At 34.8% G+C, this 21,003-nt stretch overlaps 1 protein-coding gene across 1 annotated transcript in view; it reads left to right on the top strand.

The window, feature by feature from the left end:
• KIF11 (kinesin family member 11) overlaps window positions 1-21,003 on the top strand; it is a 58,338-nt gene that overhangs the window by 16,137 nt on the left and 21,198 nt on the right. The window contains exons 5-14 of the mRNA XM_081268564.1: window positions 5,460-5,645; window positions 5,760-5,884; window positions 6,881-6,971; window positions 7,354-7,596; window positions 9,076-9,171; window positions 12,874-12,962; window positions 15,849-15,936; window positions 18,168-18,356; window positions 19,169-19,376; window positions 20,705-20,877. Of these exons, the coding sequence (XP_081124690.1) occupies window positions 5,460-5,645; window positions 5,760-5,884; window positions 6,881-6,971; window positions 7,354-7,596; window positions 9,076-9,171; window positions 12,874-12,962; window positions 15,849-15,936; window positions 18,168-18,356; window positions 19,169-19,376; window positions 20,705-20,877 (1,488 nt within the window). The remainder of the gene's footprint in view (window positions 1-5,459; window positions 5,646-5,759; window positions 5,885-6,880; window positions 6,972-7,353; window positions 7,597-9,075; window positions 9,172-12,873; window positions 12,963-15,848; window positions 15,937-18,167; window positions 18,357-19,168; window positions 19,377-20,704; window positions 20,878-21,003) is intronic.

The following is a 21,003-nucleotide window of genomic DNA, read 5'->3' on the forward strand; positions in this document are numbered from 1 at the left end:
AGGCTTAGCATAGATAGCTTTTACAATGTCAAGGTAAGTTCCTGTTATCCCTAGTTTTTCTAATGTTTTGAACATAAAGGGATGCTGTACTTTGTCGAATGCTTTCTCTGCGTCTATCGAGATGATTATATGGTACTTATCTTTAAGTCTATTGATGTGGTGAATAACATTTACTGATTTCCGTATATTGAACCATCCTTGCATCCCAGGGATGAATCCTACTTGATCATGGTGCACAATTTTTTTGATGTGTTTTTGTATTCAATTTGCCAGAATTTTATTGAGGATTTTTGCATCTAGGTTCATTAGAGATATTGGTCTGTAGTTTTCTTTCTTTGAGGTGTCTTTGTCTGGTTTCGGAATCAGGGTGATGTTGGCCTCATAGAATGAATTTGGAAGAGCTCCCTCTTTTTCTATTTCCTGAAATAACTTGAAAAGTATTGGTATTAATTCTTCTTTAAAGGTTTTGTAAAACTCCGCTGTATACCCATCCGGTCCTGGGCTTTTCTTGGTTGGTAGTCTTTTGATGGCTTCTTCAATTTCATCCATTGATATTGGTCTGTTCAAATTGTGTGTATCCTCCTGACTCAGTCTGGGCAAATCATATGACTTAAGAAATTTATCGATGTCTTCACTATCTTCTATTTTATTGGAATATAGGTTTTCAAAATAATTTCTAATTGTCTTCTGTATTTCTGTAGCATCTGTTGTGATATTGCCTTTTTCATCCCATATGTTAGTAATTTGAGTTCTCTCTCTTCTTCTCTTCGTTAGCAGGGCTAAAGGTCTGTCGATCTTATTTATTTTTTCGAAGAACCAACTTTTAGTTTTGTTAATTTTTTCAATAGTTTCTTTTGTTTCAATTTCATTGATTTCTGCTCTGATTTTAATTATTTCTTGCCTTCTGCTACATTTGCTGTTGTTTTGCTCTTCCTTTTCTAGGGCTTTGAGATGAAGTGTGAGCTCATTTATTTGTTGGTTTTTTCTTTTTTTGAGGAATGACCACCAGGCGATGAATTTTCCTCTTGAAACTGCTTTCATTGTGTCCCATAAATTCCGATATGTTGTGTCTGTATTTTCATTTATCTCTAAGAATTTTTTGATTTCCTCCTTTATGTCTTCTGTAACCCATTGATCATTCAGTAACATATTGTTTATTTTCCATGTGATGTAGGATTTTTCCTTCCTTCTTTTATCATTGATTTCCAGTTTCATTCCATTATGATCAGATAAAATGCGTGGTATTATCTCCACCCCTTTATATTTACTGAGGGTTGCCCTATGGCATAATATATGGTCTATTTTTGAGAAGGATCCATGTGCTGCTGAGAAAAAAGTATATCCATTTGATGCTGGTTGATATATTCTATATATGTCAGTTAAGTCTAGGTTATTGATTGTGATATTGAGTTCTATAGTTTCTTTATTCAACTTTTGTTTGGAGGATCTGTCCAATGGTGAGAGAGGTGTGTTGAAGTCACCCATAATTATTGTGTTGTGGTCTATTTGATTCTTGAACTTGAGGAGAATTTGTTTTATGAATGTCGCAGCACCATTATTTGGTGCATAAATATTGATAATTGTTATGTCTTGTTGGTCAATGGTTCCTTTTAACAGTATATAATGTCCTTCCTTATCCCTTTTGATTAACTTAGTCTTGAAGTCGATTTTATTCGATATGAGGATGGCCACCCCTGTTTGCTTACAAGGACCGTGTGCATGGTATATTTTTTCCCATCCTTTCACCTTCAGCCTGTGTATGTCTTTTCCAATCAGATGTGTCTCCTGGAGGCAGCATATTGTTGGATCTGTTTTTTTAATCCATGATACCAGCCTATGTCGCTTTATTGGAGAGTTTAAGCCATTAACATTCAGAGTTACTATTGATATATGGTTTGTACTTCCATCCATGTTTGATTATTTATCCTTTTTTAAAAAAATTTAGTTTGTTTCTCCATGATTATCTTTCCCCTCGCCCTCTGTCTTTACCAAGGCACTTCCTACTGATGGTTTTGGTTATTGTTTTTCATTTCTTCCTCGTGTAGTGTTTTGCTCAAAATGCTTTGCAATGCTGGTTTTCTGGCTGCAAATTCTTTTAACTTTTGTTTATCATGAAAGATTTTTATTTCGTTGTCATACCTGAAGCTTAATTTTGCTGGATACAGAATTCTTGGTTGGCATCCGTTGTCTTTCAGTGTTTGAAATACATTGTTCCATGACCTTCTTGCTTTCAGTGTCTGTGATGAAAAATCCGTTGTTAATCTTTTTTTTTTTTTTTAATATTTATTTATTTTTTTAGTTTTCGGCGGACACAACATCTTTGTTTGTATGTGGTGCTGAGGATCAGAACCCGGGCCGCACGCATGCCAGGCGAGCGCGCTACCGCTTGAGCCACATCCCCAACCCCCGTTGTTAATCTTATTGGTTTACCCCTGAATGCAATCTGTCTCCTTTCTCTTGTAGCTTTTAATATTTTCTCTTTGTTCTGTATATTGGATATCTTCATAACAATGTGTCTTGGCGTTGGTCTACTGTGATTTTGTGTGCTCGGTGTCCTGTATGCATCTTCAATTTGTATATCTGTTTCCTTTTTTATTTCTGGAAAGTTTTCTGTAATTATTTCATTCAGCAGGTTACTCATTCCCTTGGTTTGAATCTCTGTACCTTCTTCTATCCCGATGACTCGTAAGTTTGATTTTTTTATGTTATCCCATAACTCTTGGATGTTTTTGTCATGATTTTTTACCAGCCTTTCTGAGTTGGCTAGACTCTTTTCAAGATGATATATTTTGTCTTCATTATCTGATGTTCTGGCTTCTACTTGCTCCACTCTGTTAGTGATACTCTCGATTGAGTTTTTAATTTGGTTTATCGTTTCCTTCATTTCTAGAATTATTGTTTGATTATTTTTTATAATCTCTATCTCCTGATAGAGATGCTTAACTTCTTCTTTTATCTGTTTATGTAATTCATTCTCAATGTGTTCTTTCACTGCTTGAATTTGCTGTCTTGTATCCTCTTTAAGGTTCCATTCCATCTGTCTAAGGTGTTCCTTGAGTTCTTTATATGACCATTTTTCTGATGACTCTAGGTCCTCCTGAATATTTAGGCTGTCCTGCATTGTTTGTACTCCTTTTCTTCCTTGCTTTTTGAAGCTGCTCATGTTACTTCTTGTTCTGTTTGATGAGTTACTGTTTACTCCTATAAATTTATTAGATGCTTGGGAGGAAAGGTATTAGAAGGGAAGGGAAGAAGTCACTAAAGAGAATGAGAGTAAGCAGGTAGAATTCAAGGAAGGGGGATAAGATAATTGAAAAGAAATGAAAAGACAAAAGAAGAAAAAAAAGGAAATAAAAAAAGAAAAAAAATTTTTTTTAAATAATAAAAAAAATTAAAATTAAAATTAGAAGAAAAAAAAATTTAAAAAAATTGTAAAAAAAAATTTAATAAAACAACAAGAAAGAAAAATGAAAATGAAAGAAAAACCCAAATCAAAAAAAAAGAGAAGAGAAAAAAAGAAAAAAAAAACTAATAAATGCATTCTTAGAGTTTGATTAACTTCTCTTCCAGTAGGTGGCGCTGTGCCCTCCAGGTCAAGTTTCTCCTGTCAATACGGGGGAACCAATCACTGTGCAGTACCTCCTCCCAGACTGGGCGAGTCTCCAATCCTGAGTGCCTAGGGCCTCCTCTTGTGTCTAGTCACTTTCCACTTTTCATCTAGCCAGGCCCCTCTCACGGGTGCCGCTCACCACAATACTGGTTACACGCCAGGTCTGCTGCTCCCGGGAACCCTGTTTTCATGAACGACTGGGCACACTCTTCCAGTTTGCCATTCCCTCAGACCCTAAGTTTGTAGAGCTTGGGGCTGAGAATCCTCAGCGAATTTTACTTGCCCTCTGGTAGCCACTCCCCCGGTAGCTGATTCAAGAGACCTCAGCTGTCAGCACTGGTGGGAGCGGTAGTTCCGCGTCGCGGGTCCCGCGCCACCTCTGATTCCCTTGGTCTGGCTATCGTGCTCCCGGGAGAGCTGGGAGGGGCCCTTAAGGTTTCCCCGATGTGTGGAGAGGGAAGGCTAGGGAATTACACACCTGTAGCCGCAGGTTTCAATGAGGTTATCTCCTCCGCCGCAGTCTGATGACGTCAGTTCTCTGCCATGGTGGTATCTCTTGCAAATGGCGACAGTTCGTTTCCCTTTGCCGGGCGACCAATGCAGCGGGTGGGTCCTTACTGTCTCTCCCAAGCCCCGTTTCAAACCTGTGGCCACTACCTATGAAGGCTCGGTAGGCATTTACCTCCGTAGGATCAGAAGTGCTGAGTAGTTGTTTCAGCCGGATGGATTAGTGCTGAGTCACAGCTGTTTGTCTGCGGGAAGCAGGCGAACGGGAGCTTGAATTCAGCCGATCCGGGCTCAGAGTGTGTTCTGAGAGGCCCAGACTGTTTGCCCCAGATCCACGTCAGCTCAGCATTGCTTAGTGATCCATTTCCTGGTTCTCAGGAGTAGGGCTACTTGGGATCCTCAGTTCCATTTCCTGGCTCTCAAGGTTGTCAGCATTCTCCCTGTGGTTTGTTTTCATATTCTGCACAGCACAGACACCTGGGCTCCGGATCCAGGTCAGAAGCCTACAAAAAGATTGGAAAAAAAATGGCCTTGAATTTGGTTTTATAAGTAGTATGATTTAATTGGTTTCTGTAATGCTCAGATAGAAGATGGATAAACAGTAAGACATATTTGTGCAATGTTTGGAGAATACTGTTGAACAGACTGTTGAAAATGAGTTGTCTAACATTAAGTTGTTTGTTTTTAACTTTCTTTAGTATACAGTATCTCTCAGTATCCACAGGAGTTTGTTCCAGGATAACCTTCCTGCTATGTCCCCTATGTATGCACACATTGCTAGTTTCATGGTTTGTGCCAAAATCTGAGGATGCTCAAGCCCCTTAAGTCAAATGTTATATTTATATATAACCTATGTATGAAGTCCTGGATTCAATCACCAGTATTACCAAAAGAAAACAAAACAAACAAACATACCTAGGAATTTAAGCATTTATCTGAGGGAAAAAAATCATATAGATGATCAAAGACATCCTTCTTTTCTGTATTAATGGCACTTGGTGAACATCATTATGTTTGTCATTGAATGCTTAAAGATGATTTAAGGTATATCTCCTGTATACCTTAAATCATCTTTAGATTACTTATAATATTTAATATAATGTATATGCTATGTAAATTGCTCATATGCCATCATGCTTAGGAAATACAAAATATAAAATTACAATTTTTTTCCTAATATTTTCTATCCATATTTGGTAAAAGGCAGAGCCAGTGGGCACAGAGGGTGATTGTACTTCTGTTTAAATATAATGTAAAGGAGATCCTTTATAGTTATATGAGTTTTAAGTGCCATAGTAAATGGCATTCTTCATTTATTTTAATCCTCATTACATAATTTCAGGATCCTTTGGCTGGTATCATTCCTCGAACCCTTCATCAAATTTTTGAGAAACTTACTGATAATGGTACTGAATTTTCAGTCAAAGTGTCTCTGTTGGAAATCTATAATGAAGAACTTTTTGATCTTCTTAATCCATCTTCTGATGTTTCTGAGAGACTACAGATGTTTGATGATCCCCGCAACAAGGTAACTGTCTTTGAGAATGATATGTTTCCATATTTTAATGTGTAAGGCTTTAAGAAGTCAGTGTCCTTTAAAAAAAAAACCAAATTAATTGATGTTCTTTTGATATTTGATCAGAGGGGAGTGATAATCAAAGGTTTAGAAGAAGTTACTGTACATAACAAGGATGAAGTCTATCAAATTTTGGAGAAGGGGGCAGCAAAAAGAACAACTGCAGCAACTTTGATGAATGCATACTCTAGGTAAGAAAGCCATAGTTTCCATCCTAGCTCCATTTTCTTAGTTAGGAAATTAGGGGAAATCCAATTGGGATGATTCAAGGTGTGTGGATTACATTCCTAGGTATGTTTGTTTGTTTTGTTTTGGTAATACTGGTGATCGAATCCAGGACCTCATACATTTTAGGCAAGCACTGAGCTATAGCACCCAGCCACCACAATGTACAAAAATAATGCTTATAAACTTTTAAAAATAATATGAAAGCACAAAGAAGAAAATTAAACATTATCATATTCTCTGCCAACCGTCAATGACATTAACAAACACAGTGATGTTCACCAAGTGCACATTTTAATACAGAAAAGAAGGATGTCTTTGGTCATCTATATGATTTTTGTTTTCCTCAGATAAATACTTAAATGTCAGTATTTAGCTTAAGGTATACTTTTGAACACTTTATGGTCTAGCAGGGATTATTTTATGGTGTTTTTGTAGGCATGCTATTTACTATTTCTGCTGTTTAGGAGAAGGAGTTACTTATTTCTGATAACATTTTCAAAACAGAAATATACTTGTACACAACAGTAGACATGGAGGAAGAGTGATCTGATGGCTTGCCTAGTGGTATCTGAATTTATGGTAATGACATATTTCAAGTGGTTCTTACAAATAGGTTGATTGATTGGGAGCCTTCTGCTCTGACACACCAAGTAATTATTCTGATCCCACCACATACCCATTTTCCAGGTGTGTCTAAAAATTCTAGTTAATAATTATTTTAGGTTATTTTCAGGTAGCTTCTTATTGGGGTCTTCCCTATAGGCAGTATATATAAAAAAGGAAAAACCTACTCATTGTTCTATACCTTCTGTCTTCTCTAAAATCTTAATGATATCTCCTGTCTGATAATATTTTTCTTTACCCTTATGGATTTTGGTCTTTTCTGGGTCTTAGTGTTTTATAGGAAGCAAACAATATTTTACTTTATAATGAATGGGCAATGTGGTCTTGTTTTCTAGTCGTTCCCACTCAGTTTTCTCTGTTACAATACATATGAAAGAAACTACAATTGACGGAGAAGAACTTGTTAAAATTGGAAAGTTGAACTTGGTAAGCATCTACCTTAATACCACTGTTTCATTCTTATGGAATGGCTTGACATCTTTACTTCTAGAAAATATTTCTGTAGTTACTGGATTATTAGCCTTCTTTTTTTTTTTCTTTTAAATATTTATTTAATTGTAGATGAAAACACAGTGTCTTTATTTATTTTTGCGTGGTGCTGAGGATCAGACCCAGTGCCTCACATGTTCAAGGCAAGTGTTTTTACCACTGAGCCTCAGCCCCAGCTCCATGGGTTATTAGCTTTCTAGAGGGAGAAGAAATTTGTGTAGAAAATTGATTTGCTGGTAATTTAGTATATTATGTGTGAGAATGCATATCTTTGAATTCAGTTCCAATAGGTTGACTTTTTTTTTTTTTTAAATTAAAGGTTGATCTTGCAGGAAGTGAAAACATTGGTCGTTCTGGAGCAGTTGACAAGAGAGCTCGGGAAGCTGGAAATATCAATCAATCTCTGTTGACTTTGGGAAGAGTTATTACTGCTCTTGTAGAAAGAACACCTCATGTTCCTTATCGAGAATCTAAACTAACTAGAATCCTCCAAGATTCTCTAGGGGGCCGAACGAGAACATCTATCATTGCAACAATTTCTCCTGCATCTCTCAATCTTGAGGTAAACCCTTAGAAAGGAAGCTGCAAAATGTAGAAGTTATAATTCTATATTTAGCTATCATATATTTTAAAAGTTCATTTACTAGTTTCATTCATTTTATACTGTGATAAAAGAATCTGTACATTGCATATGAATATGTTCTGGAGGACAGCACTGAAAATATACAGTTTTTAATCTTAGAACGCCAATTTTGTAAATGGCTTTTCCACAGTCTTCCAAGAAAATTGCTTTGGGTCAATAGCAGTGGGTGTTTGTAATTTCATTGAGAACTTAGGATCAAGTAAATTCTACTGTTGCAGAACCAAGTTGAAAGTTTGAGAACCCCAGCAAAGCAACAAAGATGGTAAATTCTGCTCTTATTTTCTTGTTATTCTCTGCTTTAAATGATATTAGAAAAGTTTTTCTAAAGGCTCCAATTCCCCTTTCATTTAAAAAATATTTTTACTGAAATATAATTTACATCCATAAAATTCACCCATGAAAATTATATTAATTCAGTGACTTTAGTATATTCAGAGTTGTGCAATCATCAAAAAAAAATTTTTTTTTTTTCCGGGGGTGGGAGGACAGTTACCAGGGATTGAATTCAGGGGCACTCAACCACTGTGTCACATCCCCAGCCCTATTTTGTATTTTATTTAGAGACAGGGTCTCACTGAGTTGCTTAGTACGTTGCCATTGCTGAGACTAATTTTGAACTTGAGATCTTACAGCCTCAGCATCCCAAGCCACTGGGATTGTAAGCATGGGCCATAATGCACAGTTACTCCAACCCTTTTTATGTTTTACTTTGAGATGGGGTCTCACTCAGTTGCATAGGGCCTCGCTAAGTTGCTGAGGCTGGCTTTGAATTTGTGATCCTCCTGCCTCAGTCTCCTGAGTTGATGAGATTATAAGCTTATGCCATCACTTAACTTTTTTTTATCATCCCCAGAGTTTTGCTCATTAATAAGCATTTTTTATCCACTCCATTTCCAGCTCTAGATTACTATTTTTTGTATTTATAGATTTGCCTTTTTGGACATTTCATATAAATGGAATCATACAACATGTGAATGTTTTTTTTCATTTAGCATAATGTTTTTAAGGTTCATCCACATTGTAATGTGTATCAAAACTTCATTCCTTTTCATGGGTGAATAATATGTTATCACATGGATATGGATATATGACATTTTGTTATTCATCAGTTGGTGAAGCTCATTGAGTTTAAGACTGTTCTGAACGGTCAAATTATATAGGTAAAGACCCTGAAAATTACAGAGAAGGAAGAAAACACAAAGTAAAATTGAATAGAAGAATAAAGAAGAAAGTGTTAAAGGAAGGATAAAAAGGTTTGGCATAGTAGTCTATTTTAAGATTTATAGATTAGATATAACCATGAATTATTACTTGTAAATTACATAGTACATCCTCAGTGACAAAAAGTACATTATCTTCATGATGGCTTCCCTAATTGACCTTTCCTTTTTATGACAGGAAACTCTGAGTACACTGGAATATGCTCATAGAGCAAAAAACATATTGAATAAGCCTGAAGTTAATCAAAAACTCACCAAAAAAGCTCTTATTAAGGTATTGTGAGTTTTTATGGTATAATATGATTTTGTTTGAGAAGTGTGAAAACAAGGAACTGAAACAGATGATTGTTAAAACAAGATTTGTTAAACTGCCTGTGATAGACATCCTTGTTGTTGTTGAGACAGGGGCTCACTATGGCCTCCCCAGAATCTAAGTCCTGCTTAAGGTTTTTTCCCCCCTTTGGGTTATTATCATTTTTTTTTGTGGTGCTATGGATTGAGCCCTGGCATGCTAGGCCCTAAGGCTTCCTACTAAGCTATACTCCCAGCCTCTTGGGGTTGACATTTTATCTAGTGATTTAAACTGAATGCTTAAATGATATGTTAGTATTTTTTTCTAATGCTGATATGTTGAATTTACCAGTATTATTCCTGAGTTTGCATTCTTAACAGTTTGCATTTATTTACAGTTACAGTTCTGTTTATTTATTTGCATCTTTGAAGTATAATTTTATATACTTTAACATTCATCTATTTTTAATGCATTTATGGATTGTATAACATTGCCACAATTTAGTTTTAGAAATTTTTATTATTCTAGTCCGCCTTTGCCCTTTGCAATTGAGTGGATACTGATAGAATTTCTGTTGATAGATTTGCCTTTTCTGTACATTTCCTATAAATAGAATTATATAATACTTGTATCTAATGTTTCTTGGCTTAACATTTGAGGTTCCCTTTATGTTGTAACATGTACTAGTGGTTTATTTCTTTTTATTGCTGAATAATATCCCTTTGTGTGGATAACACTGTATCTTTTTTTATACACTCACCAATCAGTGAACATTTGAATCATTTCCAGAAATGCCACTATGAACATTCCCATTCTCATTCATGCCTTTGTGTTGATGTTTTACTTTCTCTTGGCTAGACATCTAGGGATTTAATTTCTGCATTATATAAGGAGTTTATCCTTAACTTTCTTTTTTTCTTTTGTTTTTTCTTTTTCTTGTGGTTCTGACCTTACCTTGACACTATGCTTTATTCTTATTTGGTACCAGGGATTGAACCCAGGGGCACTTAACCAGTGAGCCTCATTCTTATCCCTTTTTGTTTTTTGTTTTGAGACAAAGTCTTGCCAAGCTGTTGGAGCGTAGTTAAGTTGCGAAGGTTGCCTTTTAACTTACTATCCTCCTGCCTCAGCCTCCTGAGCCTCTGGGATTACAGGCCTTTACAGCCACACTCTTTTATTTATTTTTTAGTTGTAGATGGACACAACATTTTAATTTCATTTATTTCTTTATTTTTATGTTGTACTGAGGATCGAACCTGGTGTCTCACACCTGCTAGGCAAGCATTCTACCACTGAACTACAGCCTCAGCCTGAATGCTTAATTCTTTATAAGATACCTTTTCAAGGAGATTTTACTGCTTGACTTTCTACTAGCAATGTATGATGGCTGCAGTTTCTTCAATATCTTCTTTAATACTTGTTATTGTAACTTTTTAATTTTAGCTACTCTAAAATTTTAAACATTTTTCTTTTTTTGTTTTTTAAGTTGTAGATGGACATAATACCTTTATTTAATTTATTTATTTTTATGTGGTGCTGAGGATCGAACCCAGGGCCTCACATGTGTCAGGCAAGTGCTCTACCATTGAGCCACAACCTCAGCCCTAAAATTAAAGTTAATGTAAACTGATACCTCATATAGTTATAATTAGTATTTCCCTAATAACTAACGGTGAGCATCTTTTCACATACTTATAATATCATTTGTATATTTTTCATTGAAATATCTGTTCAGGTACTTTATAAAGTATTCATATATTCCAGACATGACTTGCAAATATTTCCTTTCCTTCTTGGCTTCTCATTTTTTTTTTCATGTTGTTTTCTTTTTTCTTTTTTTAAATATATTTTTAGTTGTTGTTAGACCTTTATTTATTTATATGTGCCTCATACATGCTAGGGATGGATGGTAAGGGGTAAAAAGGTAGTAGTTATATGAGGGATCTTTGTGGTGATGACCTGTTAGCATCTTGAGTGCACTACCACTGGCCCCAGCCCCAGCCCCAGCCCTGTGTTTTTCTTTTTTAATATCAAAGTTTTAATGAGGTCTTTGGAGGTTCACATGCCTTTGTAAGAAATAATAGATTCTTTGGGCATTTTGTCAAACTAGGGTATTTTACCACAGGGATGTTGACATCAATAACGATCCACTGATTTTATTTCTCATTTTTCCTTATAGTTGTATGAGTGTCTGTGTGTAGGTCCTTTGGGTTTAGCATCCAGTCAAGATATTAACAGCTTATCACCACAAGGATCCCTCATATGACTACCTCTTTTTTACCCCTTACTTCCCATCCCTAATTGCTGTTACCCACTAATCTTGCCTGTATTTATAAAATTTTGTCATTTTAAAAGTTATCGAATGGAATTGTACAATATATAAATTTTTGTTATTTATTTTTTTACTTTAAATAAATATTGGGGATTTACCACGTTGTTGTTTGTATCAGTAAGCCTTTTTAGTGTTGTTATATTCCATGTTACTTATGTACTTGATATAGTTTGTGTGGTTGAAACATGACTTTAATTTTTGCTATTACAAATAAAACTATTAGCATCCATTTATAGTGATTTGTATAAACAAATTTTTATTTCTTTGGGGTTATTATTTGAATATGTTTGCTGGGTTGAATGACAACTTGAATGTTTCATTTTTTCAACCCATTAAGTCCCCAGATTTTCAGTTCTGCCAATATTTCAGAGAAACTGACATAGGTACATTAAAATGGTTGGAAATCATAGTCTAGAGCTTATATATAAGATTATTAATATTATTATAAATATTATAATTATATTCTTCTTATTATATATTGTATATTCTATTTCAGATTTATAGATGTTCCATATCTGGAATGATGGGACAAAGTGGGTTAAGGAACTACCACACTTTTTTTTTTTTTTAATATTTTTAGTTGTCAGTGGATCTTTTATTTATTTATATGTGGTGCTGAGGGTTGAACCCAGGGCCTCACACATGCCCGGCAATCGCTCTACCATTGAGCCACAACTCCAGCCCTCCCAAACCGTATTTTAGGTGCTGTACCATTTTACATTTCCATGAGCAACATGTGTCATATAATTTCTCCACATCCTCACCAGCGTTTGATGTTATAATTATTTTTTGTTTTAGCTATTTTGATATGTGTGATGGTGTTAGATATCTCACTATGGTTTAACTTATATTTCTCTAATGGCCAACAATGTTGAACATCTTTTCATCTGCTTATCTGATATTTTTATATCTTGCTTGGTGAAATGTCTGTTCATATCTTTAGGCCAATTTTCTAATTGGATTATTTATTCTTTATTGTTGTGGTTTGAGAGTTTGTAATATATTCTAAATACTAATTTTTGCATACAAAGGTTTGCATATATTTGAGGTTTGATTTATTCATCTGTCCTTCTACCAGTATTACCCAGCTTTAATTGTTGGAGCTATATAATGATTCTTGAAATTGGGTGGACAGTTTAAGTGGAAGTGTATAATGAGTACATTAAAAGTAACTTTAAAGACCGTTGAAAGACTATTTCTAAACCAATTAATATTGATTAAAAATATAGTGGTGATTTTTAAAAAAGACGAACATAAAAATTGAACCATATTTTATTTGTTGTATGTGTTCCGCAAACTGAATGGGAAAAAAAAAATACTAAATTGACACCTACAACCTTCCTCTTGTGCAGGAATATACAGAAGAGATAGAGCGTCTGAAACGAGATCTTGCTGCAGCTCGTGAGAAAAATGGAGTATACATTTCTGAAGAAAATTTTAGGTAAACCCTTGCTATGGAGTTAATTTCCAAGAATTAGCAGTTGCTGATAACAGGCTGTTTGAAATAAAATTTACCGATATAGCAATAAGTAAAGTATATCTAATGTTTATAAATGCTTCTTTTGTTTTTAACATTTAAAGGTAGTTATCAAAGAGTTTTTAGAAAATCTTTTATCTGACTTTTTATTTACTTATTTATTTTCTTTTTGCAGTAATAGGGGTTGAACCCAGAGACACTCTTACCACTGAACTATAATCCTCAGCCTTTTTTATTTTTAATTTTGTCCTTGAACTTGTGATCCTCCTACCTCAACCTCCCAAGTAGCTGGGATTATCGGTGTGCAAGCTGATTTTTTTATTGCGCCAAGCTAACTTTTTATTTTAAGTAATTATTGATTTACATGAAAGTGCAAGAAGTGTACAGAGAGGTCCCAATGTACTATGCTTCCAGTTTTCCCCAATTATTACCTCTTACCTTACTATGGCTTAATAGCAAAACCAGGAAATTGACATTGGTAGGATGTGTGTATATAGTTCTATGCAATTTTATACATGTGTGATACTCGATGGGAAAAATGAAATCAGGTCAAGAGATTCCTGGGAATCAAACTCAGGGTTTCCTGTGGTAGGCATGCACTCTACCACTGAGCTACATCCCCAGCCCTTGCACTTAATTCTTTCTTTTGTTGGTTTTTTTGTGGGAGAGGAAAGAGGGAGTTTCCTTTTTCTTTAGTGATGCATTATAATTATACACAGTACTGGGATTTATTGTTACATATTCATAAATGTACACAACAGAACAAGGTAATGTTGGTCAACTTCATTCCACAGTACCTTTTTTTTCCCTTTCCTCCTCCCTTGCCCTGGTCTTCTATTTTACTGGTATCCCTTCTGTTTTCATGAGATCCCCGCCCCATCCCTGTTCTTTTTTCTTTTTTTCTTCTCTGTCTTTCTCATATGAGAGAAAACATATGATCCTTGACTTTTTTTTTAAATACCTTTATTTTGTTTATTTATTTTTATGTGGTTCTGAGGATTGAACCCAGTGCCTCACATGTGTGAGGCAAGTGCTTTGCCACAACCCCAGCCCCATGACCCTTGACTTTTGACTTTCTTATTTAGCTTGACAAAATATTCTCAAGTTCCATCCATTTTCCTGAAAATTTTATTCTTCTTTATGGCTAAATAAAACTCTATTCTCTGTACTTAACTTCTTAAAACTTTATATTTTATTTTTTTTTTCTGTTTCTCTGTAGTGTTCATATATACTTCATCATAGTAAACATTTCATTTTTTTCTTTTCTTTTTTAGTGTTTTATTATGTTTTTTAATTGCTTCATTTTACAGAAGTCCCTATATCTACCACTTTTATGTTTTTTATACTTTGATTTTTATTCAGTAAAAATTGTTTATATTTAAGTTTGATATAAGAATTCCCTTGCCTGGTAGAAACTCCAACTTAAACTGTCTTAAAAATAACAAGGGGATTTAATTGGCTCATAAGTATGAGAAACCCAGTGAACTTATTTGATCTGGGCTGTAGGGTCTAGTTTCTGTCTCCTCACATTGCTTTCCTGATTGGTGGCTTTCTCATAGGGCTGGCTTTTCATCATGAACAATGGTCAGCCACATAGTTGTTCTGTGATTTCTCATTATGTCCAGTGCAGATGAGAAACTGTCTGTCCTTTTCTTCTGTCCAAAACTGGCTGAGTAACATCACTTATAAAATTAGCCCATTATTTAGTATGTGAATTTTCATTTAAATGCCAGTCTCCAGACCCTAAGCCTTATTTCCACTCCCATTTGGGTTTAATGAAAGTGACACTGGAAGTTCAGGTAGTGAGGTAGACCAATGGCTCTCAAGGAAGGGGGGATGATGCCCTCTAGAGGATATTCAATAATATCTTTTTTTTTTTTTTTTTTTTTTTTTGTACTAGGAATTGAACCCAGGGGCCTTTACCACTGATCTACATCCACAGACCTCTTTCTCTTTTCTTTCTTTTTTTCTAATTTTATTTTATTTTATTTTTTTGAGATAGAGTCTCACTAAGTTGCTTACAGCCTCACTAAATTACTGAAGCTGGCCTGGAACTCGGGTTTCTTCTATTTAAGCCTCCTGAGTGCTGGGATTACAGGCATGCATCATCATGCCTGGCTAGTATATTTCTGATGGTTATCACTGGTAGGGTTGCGGAGCACTACTGGCAACCAGTGGATGCTACTCAACATCCTAAAATGCATAGGATATTTCCATACCAAAGAATTATTGGCACAAAATGTCAGTAGTGTTGAGGCTGAAAAATGCTGCCCTAGAGTATAATCCTTTTATCTCATGAGGGTTTATGTGCTGGTGTGATGATGATATTTGTTTCTTGGGGTGGGCATAACATACAGGGGCTAGGAGATGATATTATCATGCCTGCTGCTTTAGTTCTCCCTTATCTCTTCCTCTCGTGATATCAGATGTCTTCAAGTATCAAGTCTTTCCAGCATTCTGGGAAGGCATCTTTATATTCCATATCCCTAATTATAGACTCTTAGGTTGTATCCCTCCTGTCTCTGTTGTAAGTGAGTTACAGCCCTCTTTTAGCTTTCTGGCTTCTCAAATTTGATGTACACACACACACACATGCTTTACCTTTATATGTTGGTTTCAGTTTCAGAATTGGAGTCAAAAGAAAAATGTTTCATTTATAAAACAAAGACTGAGAAAACATTTGTTTTTTGCAATTTATGTTTATTGCTTATCAAAACTTAGGTGTTATTTCATGATGGTGCTAAGTGGTGGAGATGAGTTTGTGTAACTGTCATCATTATGTTATATTCTAATATTTCGTAGGATTGGAAAAAAAATATTAACTGTTAAACTCATTAAACTTTATTTTAGAGCCATGAATGGAAAATTAACTGTTCAAGAAGAACAAATTGTAGAATTGATTGAAAAAATTGGTGCAGTTGAGGAGGAACTAAATAGGGTAAGCATTCGAAACATTAAATGTTACTTGAAAAGCAAATATTAAAATAAAACTTTAGAATGGGAAGGACCCATTTTTCTTTTCTTTTTTTTAATTTTTAGGGTTTTTTTTTTTTAGGTGGACACAATATCTTTATTTTTTATTTTTATGTGGTGTTGAGGATTGAACCCAGCACCTGCGCATGCCAAGCAAGCACACTATCGCTTGAGCCACCTCCCCAGCCCCCCATTTTTCTCTTTTAAGGATTTTTTTTTTCTGGCTCTTATGCTGAAAGTAAATTATATCATAATTTTACTATTATTAATGTTAATGAAAAAGCTACAAAAATTTAGCCAGGTGTTGTTTAATGACTGGGATATTTTCTGAGAAATGCATTGTTAGATTAGGTGATTTCATTGTTGCATAAATATCATATACAAGCCTATACATCTAGAATATACAGTATAGCCAATTTTTATTTATATATTTACTCTTTTACTTTTCAAATTTTTTTGTTAAAAGTTAGGACAAACATACACATTAGCCTAGGCCTATAAAGGGTGAGAATCATGAATATCATTTTCTTCTACCTCCACATCTTGGTTCCCTGGAAAAGAACCAAGTAAAGGGGCAATAAACACACAGTGAGCTGTCATCTCCTTTGATTATAATGCCTTGACCTTCTAAAGTGAGGTGCCTAAGCACCTACCTATGGCTGTTTTACTATTAACTAGGAGTACACTCTAGATAGAGTATATAGTACAGTAAATACATAAACCAGAAACATAGTCATTTATTATCATTTATTATGGTTTATACATGATTGTGTTGTTTCTTAATATGACTGGCAGCACAGTGAGTTTGTTTATACTAGCATCATCACAAACACATGAGTAATAACATTATGACAGCTCTGGCTTCACTAGGTGATAGAAAATTTTCAGTTCCATTATAATCTTTTCTCATCAGTACTGGGGATTGAATCTAGGGTCTTATGCATGCTAGGCAAACATTCTACTACTCAGCTATACTGCTAGTCCCTGGCTTGTTATAATCTTTTTTTTTTTTTTTTTTTTAAGAGAGAGAGAGAGAGAGAGAGAGAGAGAATTTTTTTTTAATATTTATTTTTTAGTTCTCGGCGGACACAACATCTTTGTTGGTATGTGGTGCTGAGGATCGAACCCCGGGCCGCACGCATGCCAGGCGAGCGCGCTACCGCTTGAGCCACATCCCCAGCCCCTTGTTATAATCTTATAGGACTATCACACACAGTCTGTTGTTGACTGAAACATCATTATGCAGCAGAGGAGTAACTGAACTTTTAGAGTTGTTAAAGTTGTAAAGTTAATGCTGAGGAGTTTTTGTTAACATGTTTATCAGATGAAGGAATACAGAGATTGGGTGTTAAATAAAAGTATTAGATTAGGGGGGAGACCTGACTCTGCCATATGTCCTCACATTAACACCTTTATAACACAGATCCACTGACAGTGTTGGAAGAAAACTGAAGAATTAACCACTGCATAGATCTGTTATTTAATTTCTAAAGTTTTGAGTAAACTTACAGGAAGAAACCAGATGCCATATAAAATGTGCTAACCTGCCTGGTAGTTTGTTATAACTTTTACCTAGGAATAATTTGTTTTGTTCTCCTGAACTAACCAGGTAACTAACCAATGAGTTCAGCTTTGCTTTTTTTATTTTTTTTGGTGGTGCTGTGGTGCTAGGGATCAAACCCAGGGCCTCACATGTAAAGCAAGTAACTCTACCACTGAGCTCTCTCACCAGCCTCATTTTGTTTTTGGTGATTGAATCCAGGGATGCTTTACTACTGGATCTATGTCCCCAGGACTTGTTATTTTTGACACAGAGTCTCACTGAGTTATGGCCTTGCTAAGTTGCTGAGATTGGTCTTTTTTTTTTTTTTTGGTACAGGGTTGAACTCAGGGGCACTTGACCACTGAGCCACATCCCCAGCCTTGTTTTGTATTTTATTTAGAGACAGGGTCTCACTGAGTTGCTTAGTGCCTCGTTGTTGCTGAGACTGGCTTTGAATTTGGGATTCTCCTATCTTAGCCTCCTGAGCTAATGGGATTACAGGCGTGAGCCACCTCATCCAGCTGAGACTGGTCTTGAACTTGTGATCCTCCTGTCTCAACCTTCCAAATTGCTGGGATTACAGGTGCATACCACAATGCCCAGCTAGCCCCAGCATTTTAAAAATTCTTAAATGTTTAATGTATTATATTTAGGTTACAGAGTTATTTATGGATAATAAAAATGAACTTGACCAATGTAAATCTGACCTGCAAAATAAGACACAGGAACTTGAAACCACTCAAAAACATTTACAAGAAACTAAATTACAACTTGTTAAAGAAGAATATATCTCATCAGCTTTGGAAAGTACTGAAGAGAAACTTCATGATACTGCCAGCAAGGTTTGTCCTTTGGTTTTTTTTTTTTTTTTTTTTTTTTAGAGAGAGAATTTTTAATATTTATTTTTTAGTTCTCAGCGGACACAACATCTTTGTTGGTATGTGGTGCTGAGGATCGAACCCGGGCCGCACGCATGCCAGGCGAGCGCGCTACCGCTTGAGCCACATCCCCAGCCCTGTCCTTTGTTTTGATTTGTACTTGTATTAAAGAAATTAGAGAATGGGTAGAAGTAACTTTCTATGCTTACATATTAACTATGAGATTCTGTTTATTCAACATAAATGACATTTGTGTCAATTTAAAGAATATTGTTGTACTATTTTATCTATATTTTTCTCATTAGATGCTGATTCAAGTCAAAAGTTAAAATGGAGCATGACTTTATATTTTGTGGACACTTATATTTTGCTTTGTGGTGAAGACAAACTAAATAGTCATTAAGATTTTGCTGTCTTCTAATGATGGAAGATGATGAAAGTATTGCATTTTTTAATTAGGTGTACTTTGAGGAGATAGTAAAACATAATAGAAAAAATATGAGGGGATATGATTACTGCAATAAATTTGCAAAGTCAATTTCCTTGTATAGATGGCTGAGGAGAAAAAAACATTACTAGAGATTTGGATAAATTACCATATAAGCATTTCTTTTGATGTCTAAAATTTACCAGTTCTCATAGAAAAATTCTTATGTAGCATACATATTTTCATTAGATTGCTTTTATCTTAACATTTTCCATGTTTTTTTATTGGTACATAATGGTCAGATTTGTTGTTATTCAATATTTATTATTATTTTTTTAATTTTATATAGTTGCTCAACACAGTTAAAGAAACAACAACAGATGTATCTGGTCTCCATTCCAAACTGGATCGTAAGAAGGCAATTGACCAACATAATGCAGAAGCTCAGGATATTTTTGGCAAAAACCTGAATAGTCTATTTAATGATATGGAGGAATTAATTAAGGATGGCAGCTCAAAACAAAAGGCCATGCTAGAAGTTCACAAGACTTTGTTTGGTAAGTTTCAGTATTTCTAATTATTCTAGACTTTATGTGTTCCATGTGAGGCGAATTTCAAAACTAATAATTTAATACAGGAAAATAATCAGGTGACAGTATCTCTAGTACCCTCCCCAAGGCACACACTATTTATTTAGAGTGGAGATTAATGCTTTTTTTTTTTAATTGTTTTTTGTTGTTGTTGTTGTTGTTGTACATAGACACAATACTTTTATTTATTTTTATGTGGTGCTGAGGAACAAACCCAGTGCATCACACATGCAAGGCAAGTGCTCTACCATAGAGCTACAACCCTAGCCCCAAGATTAATGCTTTTTTGAGCTAAACAAAACAACCTTAAGGGTAATTTCCGCCTGTTTTCTATATATGTTTGTTAAATAATCATATAAATTTAGAAGTTCCTTTTTTTCCTGACCCTGGGGATTTAGTACTCTTACATTTATTGAGCTCTTATTTATTTATTTATTTTTTTAAAAGAGAGAGTGAGAGAGAGAGGAGAGAGATAGAATTTTTAATATTTATTTTTAGTTTTCGGCGGACACAACATCTTTGTTGGTATGTGGTGCTGAGGATCGAACCCGGGCCGCACGCATGCCTGGCGAGCACGCTACCGCTTGAGCCACATCACCAGCCCTTATTGAGCTCTTATTATAGAAATTTCCTCCGCACAAACATTTTGCAACTCTTATTTTTTTTCCCCTTTTGGGAATATATATCTTAAAAGTTTGCTTTACTCTCAGAATATATATGTGTGTCATTATTTTTTTGTGTGTGTGTGTGTGTGTCATTATTATTTTTGTGTGTGTGTGTGTGTGTGTGTGTGTGATTATTTTTAACTGTTCCATTGCTCTCTCCTTTTAGAAAGAACCCGCCTAAAAGTATTAGTTTACTTTTTATTAAAATATACTCAGAAAATTTAGAAGGTTCAGAAATGTAAAAATTTTTAAATCATCTAGATTCTAGTCACATTCAGCCAATCATTATACATTTTTGTATTGATTTCTAGTTCATTTCCCTTCTACATTTTAGAGATTAATTTTAGTATATTCTAATTTTTGGTTTACTGTTATAGTTAAGTTTGATATACTTGTAAATATGTCAAGGGCTTATAGAACACTATAGGACATATATAAGATGTATTTAAAATCTTTTCTTCCTTCAGTAGGGAGCCATTTCTTTTAAGCTTTTGTATTATTACAAATTCCACAACAAGGATATAATTTTGCCTACCTTTTTGAAGTGGGTCTGTCTGTATTTAAATATGTTTATTTATGTCAAAATTTACATATTTCTTTCCTTTTTTTTTTTTTTTGTCATTGTTATAGGAAATCTGATGTCTTCTAGTGTCTCTGCGTTAGACACTATTACTACAGTAGCACTTGGATCTCTCACATCTGTTCCAGAAAATGTGTCGACTCATATTTCTCAAATTTCTAATATGATATTAGAAGAACAATCATTAGCAGCAGAAACTAAAACTGTACTGCAGAAATTTATTGTTAGTAAATATCTTTAATTATTTTTGAAGGGCTTTATTTGATAAGTCATCAAAAAACAATGTTAACTACTCTTCTTTCATCTTAAGCTTTGCTAGACACAATGATATACATCTCTTTGAAAGAGT

The sequence above is a fragment of the Spermophilus citellus genome (assembly GCF_964194105.1).
Source record: "Spermophilus citellus genome assembly, chromosome: 15".
Lineage (NCBI taxonomy): Eukaryota > Metazoa > Chordata > Mammalia > Rodentia > Sciuridae > Spermophilus > Spermophilus citellus.